This window comes from Myxine glutinosa, chromosome 1 (genome assembly GCF_964187855.1).
Source record: "Myxine glutinosa chromosome 1, kmMyxGlut1.1, whole genome shotgun sequence".
NCBI lineage: Eukaryota > Metazoa > Chordata > Myxini > Myxiniformes > Myxinidae > Myxine > Myxine glutinosa.
The window spans coordinates 62,817,709-62,838,113 of record NC_136261.1 but is presented as its reverse complement, the minus strand read 5'-3'; the positions used below and the strand labels follow the sequence as shown (position 1 = coordinate 62,838,113).

At 44.5% G+C, this 20,405-nt stretch overlaps 1 protein-coding gene across 1 annotated transcript in view; it reads right to left on the bottom strand.

Annotated features, from left to right (window-relative positions):
- Positions 1-11,113, bottom strand: part of LOC144890731 (protein mono-ADP-ribosyltransferase PARP12-like) — a 128,969-nt gene extending 117,856 nt beyond the window's left edge. The window contains exon 1 of the mRNA XM_078772413.1: positions 10,705-11,113. Within this exon, the coding sequence (XP_078628539.1) occupies positions 10,705-11,015 (311 nt within the window). The 5' untranslated portion in view covers positions 11,016-11,113. The remainder of the gene's footprint in view (positions 1-10,704) is intronic.
- Between the last annotated feature and the right edge of the window lie 9,292 nt (positions 11,114-20,405).

The following is a 20,405-nucleotide window of genomic DNA, read 5'->3' as shown; positions in this document are numbered from 1 at the left end:
TGCCCCGAATGCGGGACGTATCCAGCCGCTGGCACAAAACAACCCGCGTTCATTGCTCGGCTGTACGAAGCCGGGCTGTAGACGTGAATTGGCGCACCGAGAGGATCTAATAAGTAGACGGGTGATGAGGTTAGTGTTTTGGACCCAAAATTAGAAAAAGGCAAAATTTGATGATTGGTACGGTGATTAGCAGTAAATAACAAATTTTTGATTTGTTGGATTTGGACGAGCGAAATTGATAGTAGGGAACGCCCCCATGTGGTGGGATGGCAACTCTGTCATCCCTCACAGGGGGGGGCAAAGGAGCACTAGGTTTATGGGGTTTATGGCAGTGAAAACTAGCCCGGGTGGGTTAGGATATTGTGTGTAGGGACCTAGAAGATGACATTAGGTAACGTTAAGGATTAGTTAGTGACAAGGATACCTGTAGTGGGGACGCAGGTAGATTAGTGTGGATTATAATGACGTGGGAGCGCAATAGTTTAAAGGGGCGACTGGGAAGCGCAAGTTTCAGAGGGGAGTAGTTAGCTGAGATGATGCCGTGTGTTTGAGGATTGAACAGGTGTGATTGCACAGGTGTGCAACTGGACAGGTGGATGGAGCAGTGTATGAGTGAGTGAGTGGTGATGTGTATTGTGATGACCAAATGGTCCAGGAAGAAAGGAGGGTGCAGGTGGCACCAGGTATGATTGCACAGGTGTGCAACGACAGGTGAATGGAGGACAGGTGTATGGAATAAATGGTATGGAGTATTGGAATGGATGGTCGTGGAGTGAGTATGGTGGAAATTGTGGAGTGGAGTGGATGGTGCGAAGGTGTGAATGGGGGAAGAGTGGACCCCATCACGGATACCCGGGGCGGGTAGTGTAAGTGTTAGGTAGAGGGTATAGGTAAATTGTGGTTGGATATTGGCATCTGTGGTGCGGGTGGAAGAATGGTGATTGGATGGGTGCATTAGTGTTGTGGAAATGGCTGGGCGTGTAGCCTGTTAGTGTGTGTAGTTGGTTTGGGCACTCCACCACTGTGAGGATGTCGGCCAGGTGAGGCCGCAGGTGGGCTCTGGGAGCCGGTAGTAGTTGTTGTGGATGGGGCCCGAGGATCCGGAGGACGGACCCGGGTAGCCCAGTGCCAGAGGGCACCGAGTGGGGTGACAGAGCCAGGAGGGGCCTTCCCCAGTTGGATAGGTTAGGGTGAGGAGCTAGGTAAGCTCGGGTGGCAACTACAGTGGTGGAGGTGTGCAGGTGGGTAGACCTGCTGGGAGAGCTACACGTCGCAGCCCAGAAATTGTGCGAGGGCACCGGGAGATGAATCGGGGGAGTGAGACCCCAAATTGAGAAGCACCACAGTTTGGTCAATGGGAATTGGTTTTTAGAACCCATTGTGTAAGTTGGCCAAGGGATTTGCAGGGAAAGACCCCGGGTAGTGTAAAGTGTGTTAAAGTCATTTAGAAAGTAGTTAGGATGAAGTCTCCTCGCACCATCTGCATCCACTCACCTGAGGTGACAGGAACTCCACACCATGCCATGTTTTGATTATTTTTTACTGTGCAAATGTTTGGATTGTGAGACGCATCATGACGTGGGTGTGACATTGTGCTTTGATGTTCCATCTCATCCTCCTTATGAGGATTGATGATGAATTGGGTGATGGCAAATTTTGAAGTAGAGGGATTGTGGAGACGAATTTGGTATAAAGGAAATATGGGGAGACGTGACAGTAGCGACGGATTGGTAATGTGTAGATTTTTGTACATATGGGGTAAGGGCAAGGGTAGTGTAGGTGACAGGGGGGTGACGTACGGTAGGGACGAGCTTTCTCATTTCGCTCTCCGTACGCATTTCGCCTTGCATTGTTTTTTTGATGTGTACCCTTGTGACCTTACCCCTCGCTCAATTGTCTCTTTTGTCTCCCACATGACCTGTACGCCATTGGGTGCCGAGGGGAGCGTGCGTGAGTCCTCCATTGTGCGCCCGGAATTCCCAGAACCAGCTGTCTGCATCGATGCACCACATTATGGACCACAGGTCTGTGGCCGAGCACCACTTATGGACCCCATGGGTTGAGGCATGGCCCCTCTGCTGGAACCGGCCATGAGGGCCCGAAATCTTGCTGGCGGACCTTGGCCACAGGGCACCGATGCCCCACAGGTGAACCACACTAGTCGGCTCTGTGGGCCATAAATAAAATCAAATAAAAAGGACACATTGGGTGCATTTGTCAGTTCAAATAGGCCGCCAGTAAGAAAATGAAAGAATGACAACATCTGGAAGACCAAATAATAATAACCAGCAGAGGGAGCCGAAGAGCAAGAGATCACCTGCAGGGTTAGGGGTTGTTGATTTTATTTTTATTGAACATGCATTGAACACTGATGAACTATGGTGACTGCACCGATTGGTGCTTGAGGGTGCTTGTATTGGTGCGGTTTTGGGTGCTTTCATGGTGCGTCGATGCAGAGCAGACTGTCTCCCCCCCCAGAAAGAACAATCACAGGTCCTGGGTTAGTTTTGTAAATAAAAATAGCGTCATTGTAAATAATGCTTCCCACCGTCAGTGTATAGTTTGAAGACCATTCCGCAATTCGGTTAACTGTGGGCGTAAGTCTGTTAGGCAGGGTGCAATGGAGCAGCGGGACACATTTATTTATGTTTTAAAACTGTCGCACTCAGGGTCAGGTTAAAAGTAGAGGGAACTACACCTACGTGTCACACTAAAAATAAAAGTTGTAGGCCCGGGCCGTGCCTAAGAGGAGGAGGGTGCAGTGTTGCGGATATGAGGACTGTATATTTTTTTGATTGTGTAAATTATTATTATTGTTTATTCTGCGCCCCCTGCCTCCGGAGCTGTGTAAAGGTGAAAGGGCATCCCATAATTAGTCCACAAGCATACACGTCAGCCAAATAATAGAATACCCCTGTTTGATAGTTATATCTTATTCTGTGTTTTAGAGTAAGGCTGTGTCTCCCATTAATTGAAGTACTCCATTGCACCAGTGAAAGAGAATAGATCCCCTTTCATTCCCATCCCCAAAATCTCCATTTCCTTTCACATCCCCTTTCGTCATTGCCGAGCCGCGATTGCCAATTACCTCCCCTCCAAAACCACCATTGAACAAGTGCCCGCCCGTCGTCATCAAGGGGGGAGCCAGAGGGTCGCATGGCCAACCAGGGCTGAGGTGAGCACACCGATGGGCGTGTCCAAAAGGCCGGCGGCTTGATCGCTGGAGGCGCTATAAAGGCGCGCGCGCAAGAAGAGTGGGGGGAGTCAGAGTCAGTCAGAGAGTCAGTGGAGTCGGTGGTCAGTTGGTTGCGTTGGTTGCGGTGAGGAGTCGGTGGTGGTGGTCAGTTGGTTGCGTTGGTTGCGGTGAGGAGTCGGTGGTGAGGAGTGAGTGGACCAAGAAAGAGTTGAGGGTTGGACCAGACGTGTCAGACGAGTCCTGGCAAAGCACGCGACGTCCACAGCAGCCACAACAGCAGCTTGGGGCCTGAACGGCGGTTTTGAGCAGGGCCGCAAAGGAACGGCGGCTGCTAAACGCGCCGATCGTGCTGCAGGACCCCCTTGGACCTTCCTCTCCCTCCAGCCATCCACCTACTGCCTTTCCACCCTTCTTGTGTACGTGAGTTTGTTTTGTTTGTTCTGTCCCTGGGTTAATTAAGTCTGTATAAGCTAGTATTTGCACTGTGTCACCTGCGTCTTATGTGTTGTAAATAAACTTGATTGCTCCTTTTTGCTTGTGTGTGTACAATAAATCCAATTACTCTTCTGTCCGTCTTCTCGTCTTATTCCTTTTCCTCTTTGCATTTCGTCGTTTTAGTCTTTTCCCAGATTGGGCAGCTGCGGTGCGATACGGCCAAAGTTCTGGGTGAATCGGGTGAGTCGGGGATCCTGTAACGGTCGCGGTTGGACCATCCGCTCGGCCCATCATACCATCTAAACCGCGATCAGTAACAATATATATATATATATATATATATATATATATATATATATATATATATATATATATATATATATATATATATATATATATATCTGTGCAGCGTCTCTGTCCTGTGTTGTGTTGTCTTGTGTTGTGTTGTGTTGTCTTGTGTTGTCACTGAACTACTTTCTCAAACTTTTGTGAAATCGTACCAAACTTCTGGTATGCACATATCTCTCCCGTCGGTATGTCCTAAGGGTATTTTTTTTTGAAAAACTTTCCAATTTTGTTTTTGGGAATTTTTTGGGGGAATTTTTTTTTTTCAACTTAAGTCTTCAACTTCAATTGTTTATAAAATGTGATATCACGTATATTACAAATACATATGTGCAAAATAATTGTTTGAATTATGATTGGTTTTAAACAAGACAAAACGGCAACTCGGGTACAGTCATTTATCTATATATCTACACATCTGGGCAGTGTCTGTGTTGTCACTTAACGACTTCCTCAAACTTTTGTTTCCGTGGTTGTGAAGTGTTTTTAATAACGTTGTGGTGGTTTTGAATCACGTGGTGGTGAGGTATTTTGAATTATGTGGTGGTGAGGTGTTTTTAAATCACATGGTGGTGAGGTGTTCAAAATCACATGGTGGTGAGGTGTTTTGAATTACGTGGTGGTGAGGTATTTAGAATTACGTGGTGGTGAGGTCTTTTTAATTACTAGGGCATGCCCGTACTATATATATATCTAAAATTATATCCCCCCCCTCTATTTACATGAAATGGTTTGGTCCATGAAATGTTTTGGTTCATTCGCAACGCCAAAGCGAACGGCGAACGCTTTACATGAAATGGTTTGGTCCATGAAATGTTTTGGTCCATTCGCAACGCCAAAGCGAACGGCGAACGGCTTGCGAGTAAAGTGACAATCCCCCCCCCCCCCCCCCTCTATTTACATGAAATGGTTTTAATTAGTTTTAAAACATAGTTTAACGCCAACATATGGCATGCCCGTACCCGTACTATCCGTAATGGCGCACGCTCTCACAGGAGCTCCGGAAGGTCGCATATCGCAGGAAAGCGAAAGAATCGCAAATTAGTTTTAATTAGTTTTAAAACATAGTTTAACGCCAACATAGCGCCAACATAGTTTGCCGACGGGAAATAAATGAATACGCTCTCAAATGTGCCATCCGAGGCAGAGTGTGTTCGCCACGTTCGGCACACGCGATAGTTCGCTGCTCTCTGATTGGTTGAATCGTTTTTTGGACATAGCTCGGTAAGTAATTGTCCGATTAATATGAAACCTTGAAAAGGCACATCCTCGGGTCCCCAGCAATATACCTGGCAAGTTTCAAGTATATCGGACCGGTAGTTGTCGAGAAACAGCGGTCACAGACAAACAAACAAACAAACAAACATACACACAGAGATTACTGGAATTATAGATAGATGTGGTGGTGAGGTGTTTAGAATTAGTTGGTGATGAGGTGTTTTGAATTATGTGGTGATGAGGTGTTTTGAATTACTTGGTGGTGAGGTGTTTTTAAATGACGTGGTGGTGAGGTGTTTTTAATTTCGTGGCTGTGAGGTGTTTTTATAACATGTTTTAGGGCTGTGAGGTGTTTTTATTATGTGTTTTATGGCTGTGAGGTGTTTTTATTATGTGTTTTATAGCTGTGAGGTGTTTTTAATTTTGTGGTGGTGAGGTGTTTTTATTATGTGTTTTATGGCTGTGAGGTGTTTTTATTACATGTTTTAGGGCTGTGAGGTGTTTTTATTACGTGTTTTATGGCTGTGAGGTGTTTTGAATTTCGTGGTGGTGAGGTGTTTTTATTACGTGGCTGTGAGGTGTTTTTATTAAGTGCTTTATGGCTGTGGGGTGTTTTTATTACGTGTTTTATGGCTGTGGGGTGTTTTTAATTTTGTGGTGGTGAGGTGTTTTTATTACGTGTTTTATGGCTGTGAGGTGTTTTTATTACGTGTTTTATGGCTGTGGGGTGTTTTTAATTTTGTGGTGGTGAGGTGTTTTTATTACGTGTCTTATGGCTCTGAGGTGTTTTTATTACGTGTTTTATGGCTGTGAGGTGTTTTTATTACGTGTTTTATGGCTGTGGGGTGTTTTTAATTTTGTGGTGGTGAGGTGTTTTTATTACGTGTTTTATGGCTGTGAGGTGTTTTTATTACGTGTTTTATGGCTGTGGGGTGTTTTTAATTTTGTGGTGGTGAGGTGTTTTTATTACGTGTTTTATGGCTGTGAGGTGTTTTTATCACGTGTTTTATGGCTGTGAGGTGTTTTTATTACGTGTTTTATGGCTGTGAGGTGTTTTTATTACGCGTTTTATGGCTGTGAGGTGTTTTTATTACGTGTTTTATGGCTGTGAGGTGTTTTTATTACGTGTTGTATGGCTGTGGGGTGTTTTTATTACGTGTTTTATGGCTGTGAGGTGTTTTTATTACGTGTTCTATGGCTGTGAGGTGTTTTTATTACGTGTTCTATGGCTGTGAGGTGTTTTTATTACGTGTTCTATGGCTGTGAGGTGTTTTATTATGTGTTTGATGGCTGTGAGGTGTTTTATTACGTGTTTGATGGCTGTGAGGTGTTTTTTATTTCGTGGTGGTGAGGTGTTTTTATTACGTGTTTTATGGCTGTGAGGTGTTTTGAATTTCGTGTTCTATGGCTGCGAGGTGTTTTTATTACGTGTTCTATGGCTGTGAGGTGTTTTTATTACGTGTTCTATGGCTGTGAGGTGTTTTTATTACGTGTTCTATGGCTGTGAGGTGTTTTTATTACGTGTTCTATGGCTGTGAGGTGTTTTATTACGTGTTTGATGGCTGTGAGGTGTTTTTTATTTCGTGGTGGTGAGGTGTTTTTATTACGTGTTTTATGGCTGTGAGATGTTTTGAATTTCGTGGTGGTGAGGTGTTTTTATTACGTGTTTTATGGCTGTGAGGTGTTTTGAATAACTTGGTGGTGAGGTGTGTTTTGAATTCCGTGGTGGTGAGGTGTAATCGTCCCAAACTTCCAGTCTGCACCTACCCCTCCCCTATGTTTGTGCTGAGGGGTTCTTTCTTGAAAAAAAAACATTCAACCTGAATCTTCAACCTAAATTGCCTATAAAAATGTAATATCACAAACACAACAAATACATTTGTGCAAAATAATTGTTTGTATTATGATTGGTGTAAATCATGACAACACAGCAACTCAGGTACAGTCATTATCCTCAGCTAAAATAAGCCCGTTCCTTAGTAACGACGCTTGGTGAGGCGAGCGCAGCGAACTGAGCCAAGCTAAGATATATATATATATATATATATATATATATTAAAGGTGGGCGCGATTCGGAAAATTTTAAGTCCGCTTACCGCTTATCCGCTCCGCCAGCCCGTGTAGTCCGATTCGCTTATCCGCTTCAGCGGCCAAAAATCTTAGTCCGCTTACCGCTTATCCGCTTATCCGCTTCGATTCGATTTTTTTGAAGCGCTTCGACGTTTTAAAAGCGATTTTTGACGTTTCTAAAGGGAATTTAATGCTTTTTAAGCCTAAATAGCCATTTCTAACTACTACAAAGACAAACAAAGCTTTTAAGATCAAAAATATACATTTTTATTTAAATAAAATTTATTCAAAATTTATTGAAATAAAGTTTTCCACTCGACTCTACTCTACGCTACAGTTAATTTAAATATAATTTTAATATATGCAAGTTACATTAAAGAAAAATCAATTTGCCCGTCCTTTCTTTGACAAGAGAGTCTACTAGTCAACAGACTAGCAGTCTGTTGACTAGTCCTCGTCTTCCTCCTCCACCTCGTGGGCCTTCTTGAGGATTTGGAGGTTGCCCTTCATGAAGACGAGGGCCTCGAAGTTCGGTGCAGCCAGGGCCGACCTCTTAGGCCTGAGGATGTCCGACCCGTAGCTGAACACGCGCTCGACCGAGGCAGAGCTCGGGAGCGGCGTGTTCTGCCTGAGAAATAGAGTTACCCAAGCATCACGGAACTCAAGCGGGAAGAGATTGGGCGAGAGCCGAGTTGTTAGGGTTTCACTTATTATTCACTTAAATTAATATTCACAATTCTAGAGTAACGGCTCAGGCGAACAGCTGATTTGGCGAATCGCGATGCGCTTTAATTTTTCGGTAGTCCGCTTACGCTTATCCGCTTCGGTTTCCGGGGGTTGTTCCGATTCGCTTATCCGCTTCGAAAACGTTAGTCCGCTGCAGCGGATAAGCGGATAAGCGGACTTTCGAAGCGGACCGCCCACCTTTGATATATATATATATGTATATATATATATATATATATATATATATATATATTAACTAAAGAAGCACACTAACCCTATGACATGACGCTGACATCATGTGCATAAATTATACCTACTTGTTGATGAGCATGGCAGAGACAATGTGTCAGCGTGGCAGGCTACACTTGTTGCTAACAGGTTGTGCAGCAATTGATGGGGTGAGACTCAATCTGTGCCTTGCTTCCTCGTCAAGTTAGGGCGTTCAACCTGTGTATATTAAGGGCTTAGATTGGTCACAAATAACAATTTGCAGTATGTTGGCCTGATGAGGGAAAAATAAGCCCTCGTCTGGACGGCATGGTGTTGAAGTTGTGGGGACTCTCTCCTATGGAGGAGGGGTCCAATCGTTTGACCATGCATTCTGGCCCTTCGGGGTCAGGATGCATGTGTTTTGATTGACCGGCCGCACACCCTTCACTGTTAAGGTATGCATTACACATTCTCAGGCTGCTCCGAGCCAGGACCCATGACGAAGGAGTGGTCGTCGCATTCGGCATTGCGAAGAGCTCTCGATGGGCTCGCAAAGTCGAGTCCAGCGAACTGGTGGAAGAGTTACCCATGAGTTTTACCAAGATGTTTCCCAAACTAAACTGGAGAGACCCTCCGAACTCGCAGAGAACCCGGTACACATACTCGACCATGTTGCGGTCCGACATGTAATGGCAGGTCAGCGTTGAAACACTGCGGTTGTGGACGTGTCTTACACAAAAACACAATGGCTACAGGGGGTCCTCTTGTACTCGACGTCACAGCGCTTCAGATATATATATTCTTTGGAAAAATGCCAAGGGCATAGAAAAGGCTCCTTTATATGGTATGTGCCATGTGGCAAACTATAGAAAAGAAGGGACATTCCAAAACTTGTAGAAAAATGCCAAACAATCGAAAATAAGGGATATTTAAAAAATATCGTGTGCATGCTGGAATACCCTTGTGTTCTTAGGAGGAACCAAGTTATGCTCTTGAAAAGTTCACATCAAGGGGCACCCTACATCTGGCAAATAAAATACATTTACTTCTTCATGCAGCTGTATGAATCAAATTGGCACCCCTTTGTATGTGTATATGTATATGTATATGTATATGTATATGTATATTTTAGGCTGGTGTTGGTTTAACGGTTAGGGTGCTGGCTTGGGATTCTGGGGTCCTGAGTTCAAATCCTGGCCGGTCATTGAATTAACACCAGGTGGGGTTGATTCAGCCTGTCATCCTTCCAAGGTCGGCTGGCACCCGAACCGCTAAGCCAACACCAGCCTGTCCGTTGTAGCGATGTGAAAGGTAATATTTAATGATCCCTGGCCCCATTGCGTAGTGGGTGTAGGGAAGTGTTTTAGCCCCCCACAAAAAATAAATGGGGCAACACCAGGTACCCCTGATAGTATTATATAAAACCAAAAAACATGGGTGGTGAAGCCTCGGTCCAGGTGAAGCCTCAGTGGATCCACGTGAGAATGTCTATTAATTACGTACTGCTTGAAGATGAATTGGGCTATGAGTACGTCTATTCATAATACGTGACTATGTCTATTAATTTTGTACCATTGAAATGTGCCTTTTCGACCTTTTGGAACCCTTAGATGCAATATTCCTTTAGACACCTTAAACCTCTTAAGACCCTTTAGTTTCGACCCTTTCAGACCTTCAAACTTTTTGATCCCCTTAGATCACCCCTAGACACATCCACATTGGACCCTTTAATACCCTTTAGACCTTTCCACCTTTCAACCCCTTAAGACAATTTTCAGACCTTTAGACCTTCAGATCTTTTGGACTCCATTGCTCTTATTCAATTCAGAGTGCGTAGTTAAGCCACTGTACTGCACTGTGTGTGCACCCTCATCTAATGTCAACATACGCATCACATGTTACTATTGTTGCCATGTATTGATGCTAAGACTCGCACTGTACTTCTGTCAATTATATTACATGGGATTGGACCATGAGTGAGGCTATGAATTACATATTATTGCACCGTTACTACGTCTAAACCCATCAATTCGGCATGTAGACCTTTTAGACCATTAAACCGTTATATCGTCAGCCCTTGTACAGTGCAGGAACTTTCTTCCGTCCGTAGAGTTTGCAGACTACGCACGCAGTTTGCAGACATGTCGTGGACTTGTCGCCATTGAAGTGTGACAGACATTAAATAAAGTTGGTGATTGAAAATGAAAATACAGTCCGGAAACAAGTAAGAAAAACTCTTCTTTTTTTTTTACTGTACGGTACTAAACATGCAGGGATGGTATGCCAAAAAGTATGGAATAAATTATGTGATCCATAAGCAGATCATTTCGTACGTCATGTGTGTCTGGGTCGTGTAGCTATGATTAGTAGATCATGAGCAGACTCTAATCATTCTCTAAAACACGTAACCTGTGCTACCAGGGCCCACCGCTTGGTGAAAATAATGTACAGTGTTTAAAATAACAACGATGCCTGGTGAGATCAGAGTAAAAGTTCTTTCTTACCTGAATTTGCACTGTCCGCGTACGTTTTTGCGGCACAGGTGTAACTTGGTACAACGACCACCGGCCAAACACCCTTCACTGATCAGGTATTCGTTACACATTCTCAGGCTGCTCCTAGCCAGGACCCAGGACGAAGGAGTGGTGGTCGCCTTCGGCATTGCGAAGAGCTCTGGATGGGCTCGCAAAGTCGGGTCCAGCGAACTGGTGGAAGAGTTACCGATGAGTTTTACCAAGAGAGCCCCGAACTGGAGAGACCCTCCGGACTCGCAGAGAACCCGGTACACATACTCGACCATGTTGCGGTCCGACATGTAATAGCAGGACAGCGTTGAAACACTGCGGTTGTAGACGTGTCTTTCACAAAAACACAATAGCTACCGGGTCCTCTTGTACCCGACGTCACAGCGTGACGTCATTTCAGGGAAACTCGACCAACTCTCACCCTCTCGCGGTGTTTCCCAGAAGTTGCCGAACACGTGATACACATTTAAGAAGAGGAGGCCGTTTGGTTGATCATGCCTGCACTCTATCAACATCACATTTATAGTTTATCTATTTCATTGGGGGTGGTGGGAAGTGAGAAATGGGGTGCGGACAGGTATTTATCACCTCCTCCACCGAAAGTGGACAAAGGTTATTTTTTCATCCCTATTTGTCTGTCTGTCTGTAAGCAGTTGTTGTCAAAAGTTGCAGACAGATTTGAACAAAACTTAGTGGAGAGCGTGGGTATGTGACACGGACAAATTTATTAGATTTTGGTGAAGATCCAGATGTAGATATTAGAATTTTGAAGTAATTATTCATAATTCAGGGATTGGGCTAAAAACGATATATACAGAATATCTATACTACAAGAGAGCCGTTTGTCCATGTGTGTGTGTGTGTATCTGTGTCGCCATCTTTATCATATATGGCTGAACGGATATTTGTCAAACTTTCAGAGGTTCATCAGTGGCTACCAAGGAGCGTTTTATGCAAAAAAATAAAATAATTCTTTTCTTTTTTTAATTAAAAAAAATCGCTTTATTGTGCCTGAACCTTTGTAGCTATATGAAAGGTAATATTAAAGTACTAGCATAAAGCCCGTCAAAAATGACTGGTTAGAACAGTTTATTCGACAGTACAGCCTTGTGAACATGCCAAAGTCTGAAGCCTGGGCCTAGTGTCAGGTGTGCTTATATCTTCTTTATTTATTAGATGTCTTACAGACGTACATGAACACTCGATTTACTCTGCGCCCTTTGCACGTCATGTGCAGCAAACTTCACCTCCCTGTGCCTTGTATTTATTGTGATAATAAAAAAAAACGCTTCCGTACACCGACCTTGAGGCTCGGTTTGCAAGCCACCATCTACATTTCCAATGTAAGAGACATAATAATTACTCTTCTTTTGGGTCTTCGGAGTCCTCAGGGTCTTTTGGGTCCTCTGGTGCATTTGGGAGTTTTGGGTATTCAAGCTATTTTGCATCCTTGGGATATTTTTTGTCTTTTGTGTCCTCTGGGTCATTTGGGTCCTCAGGGTCTTTTGGGTCAAATGAGTCTTTTGGGTCCTCTGGATCTTTGGGGTCCTCGGGTCTTTTCGGTCATCTGGGTCTTTGGGGTATTTTGGGTCTTTGGGGTAATTTGGGTCTTTGGGGTCAACTGCGCCCTCAGGGTCTTTAAGGGTCTTTTTGGTGTGTTGAATTGACATCCTACAGACGTAAATGAACACTCAGTTTACTCTGCGCACTTTGCACGTCACGTTCAGCCAATTTTTATCTTCCTACGGCCTACGCTGTGTATTGATTGTAGTTTTTAAAAAAACCGCTTCCGTACACTGACCTTGAGGCTCGGTTTGCAAGCCACCGTCTACAATTCCAATGTAAGAGACATACAGTCACGTGAAAAAGTAAGTACACCCCATGTAAAGTTTTGACTTTTTCAACATATTTCAACATACAGCTATTTGATCTTCATTTCAACAATATTGATAGATAAAGGTGATAGAATATAACAAATATCATGAAACATTTACATTTTGTAGTCCATTGTATAATTTAAATAAACATAAATGCAAATTTCACATGTGGAAAAAGTAAGTACACCCCTACATTTATCACTACTTCAAATACCTAAAATTAGAATCAGGTGCACCAGCTCAGGTGCAAATGAGTAGAACATCGTTAGAGAGGATCTTGGAGAAACCTGTCTTATTTAAACCTCAGACATTTAGTTTGGTTTGCTCTTTGTTGTTGAAGTGTGTGGCATCACCATGCCTAGATCAAAAGAGCTCTCTGAGGCCTTCAGAAAGAAGGTTATAGATGCCTACGAGTCTGGGAAGGGATTTAAAAAGACCTCCAAACAATTTCAAATCAATCATTCGACTGTCCGGAAGATCATCTATAAGTGGAGAAGATTCCAAACAACTGCCAACTTGTTCAGGCCAGGCCACCCCAGCAAGGTCACCCCGAGAGCAGACCGCAAGATGCTGAAAGAAGTCTCTAAGAACCCCAGAATGTCATCACGGGACCTACAGGTAGTTCTTGCCACTGTTGATGTCAAAGTGCACGAGTCTACCATTAGAAAGAGGCTGCACAAATTTGATCTCCATGGGAGGTGTGCCAGGAAGAAACCTTTGCTGTCCAGAAAGAACATCAGGGCAAAACTAAAGTTTGCCAATGAACACCGAGGCAAAGACCAGCACTTCTGGAACAATGTGCTCTGGACAGATGAGTCAAAGGTAGAGCTATTTGGCCACAATACCAGTAGACATGTGTGGTGAAAACCAAAGACAGCATTTGACCACAAGAATCTGATACCAACTGTAAAGTATAGTGGTGGAAATATTATGGTTTGGGGCAGCTTTGCTGCATCAGGGCCTGGGCAGCTCACCATCACAGAAGTCCACTATGAATTCTTCATTTTACCAGAGGGTGCTGGAGGATAATGTGAGGCCATCTGTCGGAAAGTTGTGGCTCAACCGAAGGTGGACCTTGCAACATGACAATGACCCTAAACATATCAGTAAATCCACCAAGGAATGGCTGAATAGAAAGAAATGGAGGGTTTTGGAATGGCCAAGTCAAAGCCCAGATCTAAATCCCATCGAGATGTTGTGGGGGGATTTGAAACAAGCTGTGCATGCAAGAAACCCCTCAAACATCGCACAGCTGAAAGAATTCTGCATGGAGGAGTGGGCAAAAATTTCTCCCAGTCGATGTCAGAGACTGATAGACATTTATAAGAAACATCTACTTGAGGTTGTTTCTGCCAAAGGGGGCAATACCACCTATTAGAGCCAAGGGTGTACTTACTTTTTCCACATGCGAAATTTGCATTTATGTTTATTTAAATTATACAATGGACTACAAAATGTAAATGTTTCATGATATTTGTTATATTATATCACCTTTATCTATCAATATTGTTGAAATGAAGATCAAATAGGTGTATGTTGAAATATGTTGAAAAAGTCAAAACTTTACATGGGGTGTACTTACTTTTTCACGTGACTGTAATTACTCTTCTTTTGGGTTTTCAGAGTCGTAAGGGTCTTTTGGGTCCTCTGGTTAATTTGGGTCTTTTGGGTGCACAAGCTCTTTTGCATCCTTGGGATCTTCTGGTTCATTTGGGTCTTCGGGGCTTTTAGGTCATTTGAGTCCTTTGGGTCCTCTGCCTCTTTGGGGTCCTCGGGTCTTTTCAGTCATATAGGTATTTTGGGGCTTTGGGATAATTTGTGTCTTTGGGTTCCACTGGGTCCTCAGGGTCTTTGAGGGTCTTTTTGGTGTTATGGATTGTTTGGTTTTTGTGGGGTCGTTGAGGGTCTTCAGGGTATTTTGGCTTTCAGGGACTTTTAGGTCTTCTGGGTGTTTTTGATTTTTTTTTGGTTTTTGGGATATTTTGGGTCTCTCGGGTCTTTGTGGTCTTTTTGGTGTTTTGGGTCTTTGATGTATTTTGAGTCCTCGGGGTCTTTTGGGTTTTTGTGTCTTTTCAGTTTTCTGGGTCTTAAAGGGTCTTTGAGATTTTTGGGTCCTTGGGGTATTTAAGGGTCTTCTGGGTCTTTTGGATCTTCAAGGTATTTTTAGTCTTCAGGGTCTTTTGGGTCTTCTGAGTATTTAAGGGTATTTGTGGTCTTTGGATCTTCAGGCTCTTTTGGGTCTTTGGGGTATTTTGGGTTTTTGGCGTCTTTTGGGTATTGGTGGTCTTTTGAGTATTTAAGGGTCTTGAGGTCTTTTCACTCTTTTGGGTCTTCAGTGTCTTTATGGGTCTTTGGGCAATTTTGGGTCTTCATGGCCTTTTGGGTTTTTTGGGGTGTTTTGGGTCTTTAAGGGTCTTGCGGTCATTTGGGTCTTCTGGATATTTAAAGGTCTTTGGGGTCTTTTGAATATTTGGGTTTTTTGAGTGTTCAGGGTATTTTCGCTGTTCGTGGTCTTTTGGGTATTTAAGGGTCTTTAGGGGACTTTTGCGTCGTTATGGTCTTTTGGGTCTTTAAGGGTATTTGGTGTATTTTGGGTCTTTGGGGCCTTTGAGGGTCTTGGGGTCTTTTCAGTCTTTTAGGTCTTCAGGGTCTTTATGGGTCTTTGGGGAATTTGGGGTCTTCAGTGTCTTTTGGGTTTTTTGGTTTTTTGGGGGTTTTTTTTGTTTCTTTTCTTTTTTTTGGTATGCAGGATCGAGGCTCATGAAAGAGCTAACATTTATCATACAAAAATCAAACAGACACACAAAACATATAATAAGGGTAGCGGTAGACAAGATGGGGAGAGAAGGGGAAGCACAAACACAACATTTGAGAGCAGGGACATCGGGAGATCTGTGAGAGGGAGGGGGTGGGGGGGAGGCGTGGGAAGGGGAGGGGGAGGGGAGGGTGGGAGAAGTATAAAACACAAGGACATTGCAAGGACATCCAGGAAAGAAGTTGCGATTTCAAAAAAGTGGATCTGGGGTGAAATTAGCCGGGGTAGAAAAGATCAAGGTTTTGGATGGGGGAAGATAAGAGATGGTGGTGAACAGCTGTTTTAAAGACCTGGAGGGAGGAGTGGGATTGAAGAGAGTGTTAGAGTTTATTCCAGAGGTGGGAGAAAATAGGAATGAAGGAGAGAAGGTGAGCAGAGAGTCTTGATTTTGGCAGTTTAACCATAAGAGGGTTGCAGGCAGATATTGTGCGACCTGTTGGAATATTTGGGGGACCGAGCCCAGAGAGAGCTGGGGGAGCAAGGCCGGAGAGGAGTCGGTAGAAGACAGAAAGACCACCAACCTGCCTGCGGTGAGTAAGTGATAGGCCCTCGGAGTTAGCTTCATCGCGGGAGATTCCAATGATTCTGAAAGCTTTGGTTTCAACAGCGTGAAGCCGAGCTAGTTGTGAGGCAGGAGCACCGGCCCAGAGGGGGGAACAGTATTCCATTGAGCTGCGGATGAAAGCCTTGTATGTGGTGAGGAGCTCAGGTGTGCCAATGAAAGACTTCGCACGACGGAGGATGCCCAGTCGGCGACTGGCTTTGGAGGCCAGATTTGAAAAGTGGTTTTCCCAGGAAAGATCATGGCAGAAAGTGAGACCAAAAGCTTGAGTGACAGAACTTCTTGGAGAGGCTTGTTCAGAAAGTAGATGGGAGGGTTGTCCAGTCGGTGTTTTCGGAGAGACATAGTAAGAGTGTGGGATTTGTCAGGATTGAAAGGCATTTTCCACTTGTCTGTGATTTTGTCCAGGTCTACAGAGAGTGAGGAGGCTGCAGACTGCCGATCTGAAGGATGAGGAATGGAGCGGCAGAGAGTGGAGTCATCAGCAAAGAGGTAGAGAGGATTTTCAAGAGAGTCAGAGAGATCATTGATGAAAACCAGAAAATTTAAGAGTCTTTTGGGTCTTCGGGGTATTTTGGGTGTTTTGGGTCAATTGGGGTTTCTATGACTTTTCTGTCTTTTGGGCCTTTGGGGACTTCTGGGTCTTCATGGTCTTTTGTATCTTTAACAGTCTACATGGTATTTTGGGTCTTTGGGTATTTTGTGTGTTTCGGGTCTATTTGGTCTTCTGTGTCCTTGAGGTCTTAGGGTCTTTTGGTATTACCAAATTTTTGGTATTTGGGGTCCATTGGGTCTTTGGGGTCTTTTCAGTATTTTGGGTCTTTGGGGTCTTTTGGGGCTTCAGCATATTTTGGGTCTTTGGGGTATTTTGGGTTTTTGGGGTCCATTGGGTCTTTTTGGTCTTTTGGGTCTTCAGAGTCCTTGGCATCTTCTGAGTCATTGGGGTCTTTTGGGTCCTCTATGTCATTAGGGTCCTTGGAGTTGTTTGGATATTTTGGATCCTCAGGGTCTTTTGGGTCTTCAGGGTATTTTGGGTCCATTGAGTCTTCAGGGACTTTTCAGTCTTTTGGGTCTTTGGGGTCCTTTGGGTCTTTGGGGTATTTTAGGTCTTTGGGGTATTTTTGGTCTTCAGAGTCCTTGGGGGTCTTCTGAGTCATTGGGGTCTTTTGGGTCCTCTTTGTCATTTGGGTCCTTGGGGTTGTTTGGGTCTTTTAGATCCTCGGGGTCTTTTGGGTCTTCAGGGTATTTTGGGTCTTCAAAGTGCTTGGGGTCTTCTTGGTCCTTGGGATCTTCTAGGTCTTCACTATCTTTTGTGTCTTTAACAGTCTACTGGGTATTTTGGGTGTTTGGGTCTATTGGGGGCTTCGGGGTCTTCTGGGTGGGTCCTTGAGGTATTTTGGGTCTTCGGCATATTTTGTGTATTTGGGGTATTTTGGGTGTTTTGGGTTCATTGGGTCTGTTTTTGGTCTTTTGGGTCTTCCGGGTATTTTGTATCTTCAGAGTCCTTGGGGGTCTTCTGGGTCCTTGGGGTCTTTTGGGTCCTTTTTGGCATTTGGGTCCTTTTTGGCATTTGGATCTTCACGGTCTTTTCGGTCTTTGGGGTCTATTGGGCCTTCGGGGTATTTTCAGTCGTTTGGGTCTTTGGGGTCCTTTGGGGTATTTTGGATCTTTGGGGTATTTTGGGTCTTCAGAGCCCTTGGGGTCTTCTGGGTCCTTGGGGTCTTCTAGGTCTTCATTATCTTTGTGTCTTTAACAACGTTGCCTCAACGTTGCATTCCTCCATGTTTTTCCCATCTGCCCCATCTTCCCTCAATCGGTCTGCATCTCGTTTTATCACCACCACCTCTTTCAATTCGGATTTGGACAAGATTTCCCAGTGGGGCAAATGTATTCAGGTTAAATTTAATGCTTCTAAAACTAAATTTCTTCCCATCTCTCTCAAAAACTCCTCTCAACTCTCCAATCTCCTTTGAAAGCTCCACAATTACACCATGTGATACAATAAACCTACGAGGTATTACCCTCCTGGAATCCACACATTACACAAATAGCTAAATCTGCCTCAAAGAAACTGGGAGTCCAGTTCAGATGTCGAAGATTTTTCTCCTCTCAACAGTTGCTTCAACTATATTGTCGTGTGATTCCCCTCGGTGAAGACCAGGAAATCACGGAAGGAAGCGAGCATTAATTTGAGGCAATGATCAAATGCGGACTTCGCTATATATGCGCGGGAGGAAGGGAGAGGAAGATGAAGAAGCGGGAGCTTTTACCTGTGGTCCCAAGCAGTCTTCAAACCTGCAGGAAATAATCCAAACTGAAGACGGAATTTATGTACAAAGATAATAGATTTATTTTACGGAACCCCAGACAATGTAACGCGCCGATAAAAACTAAAACTAAAAATGAAAAAATGTATGAAACTAAAACCTAGCTTGGGATCCCACATACCTCACTTCAACAACAGACAAAGGAAGAATTAATGAAAGAAACCGTTGTGTTATGTGTGGTGTGGCTTATCTCTGTCTGCAGTCAGCGATCTTCTGGCTCGAGCACAGTCCGGACATAGCTCCGGTTTTAGCGGGAGGAAGGCCGACAGGTCGTTGGCGCAAACCAGGCTTCGACGCGCCCTTGCTCGCACGCTGCGAGGCCAGTGCACGCTGCCGTGGCAAGCCTTGCGTCCCCGCGCGATCGCTCTCGATGTCCGGAACCAAAGGAGAGAGAGTCGATGGCGGAGGAAAACGTAAGGGCCAGCGGGAGAAGAAGATAAGATAGTCCAACATGAGAAGGGGGTCCAGCGCATGAAGGCAGTCCAAAATGAGAGGGCAGAAGAAGAAGAAGGGACAAAATGTCGGCCAGCCAGTTGCTTTATCGCTCCTCGTCTGACGTCACCGGCCCTCCCTACTAATCAACGCGTCGCTTCTTGCTCGCCACTCACATCCCTCAATCCGAGGGAAGCTTCTTGCCCCTCCCCTGGCCAATCACCAGTCCTCTCCCACTCCGCCAATTGGCGGCCCTCGTCCTGTGGTGTCTTCCTTCTATCAATCCCAGGGAAGCTTCTTGCCCCTCCCTTGACCAATCACAAGCTCTTCCTTACTCTAGCAATCGGTGGCCTGCTTCTTACTCGCCCTGCCTCGATCTCCCCATCAACCCTTCGACCAATCCTTCGCAAGGTGGGCGTGACCTCAGCCTGCCTGAGCAATGAGTGTTTGTATGCAAGTTGGTGTTGTAGCTGGCTGCGGCTCCATCGGCAGTGCCCCGAACTGGCTTCCGGTGAGTCTTATTGTACTTGTGGCAAAGGGGAATTTAAGTAGTGTGTGCGATAATGGGCCTAACTAATGTCTATGGTGCGTTGTCATACGGGACACATGGATGATCACAGGTTTGACACACAGGGGAATTAGCATAATCCCGACAACTACTTAACATGCCCCATTCCTCATAATGGAGACAAAGATACACTTAATCCGACATACGGGCGAGACAGGTCCTCTACTTATTTACATCGAGATGGTTCTTGCTACCCACGATCATCAGAGCACCTACCTATGCAGATCTATCTAAATCTATATATCCACCTACCCCACCGGCATAACAATATAAAGGATTGATTCGTCCTTGTATAGAGTACTGCTCTCACATCTGGGGAGGTTCCAGCTCCACATACATACTGGACAGAATTGAATAAAAAGTAATTCGACTTATCAACTCTCCCAATCTGACCTCAAAACTTGACCCGCTCAAATTACGTCGCAAAGTTGGCTCTCTTTCTCTTTTCTACAGATATTACTTCGGTTTCTGCTCCCAAGAACGTGCTGCTTGTATACCTCCACCATTAGCGAGACCACGGAATACTCGACAAGCCACTACATCTCATAATTATTGTGTGGCCATTGGCAACTCAAGGGTGGGCCATTATGATGTTTGTTTCTTCCCCTCCACTGCCAAACTCCTCTGGAACTCTTTACCTTCACATGTCTTTCCAAACACTTATGATCTTCCCCTTTTCAAAAAGCAGATGAACACTCAGTTTACTCCGTGCACTTTGCACGTCACCTTCAGCTAATTTTATCTCCCTACGGCCTATGCTGTGTATTTATTGTAGTCAAAAAAAAATCCCAGGGAAGACTCATTATTTATTGAGTCTTGTGGTCTTGTGGCATCCAACGGGGGACGTGGCCTGTAGGAAGGGGTCCTATAAATGTTTTTAAAATTTTTTTTGCAATTGATGGTTAAGGTTTCGTGGTTTCGGTTTCGTGGTTAAGGTAGTTTTGTGTGTGTTGCTGTTTTTTTTTCTTCTTCCCCAGGAGTTAGGTACGAGGATTCTAAGGGTTGTAAATATTTGAAATGTGAATTTTTGCTAAAGGGGGTAGAACGTTAAGGAGAATAAGTAAGTCGCTGCTTACTGGGTCTTTATTGCAAGTAAGCG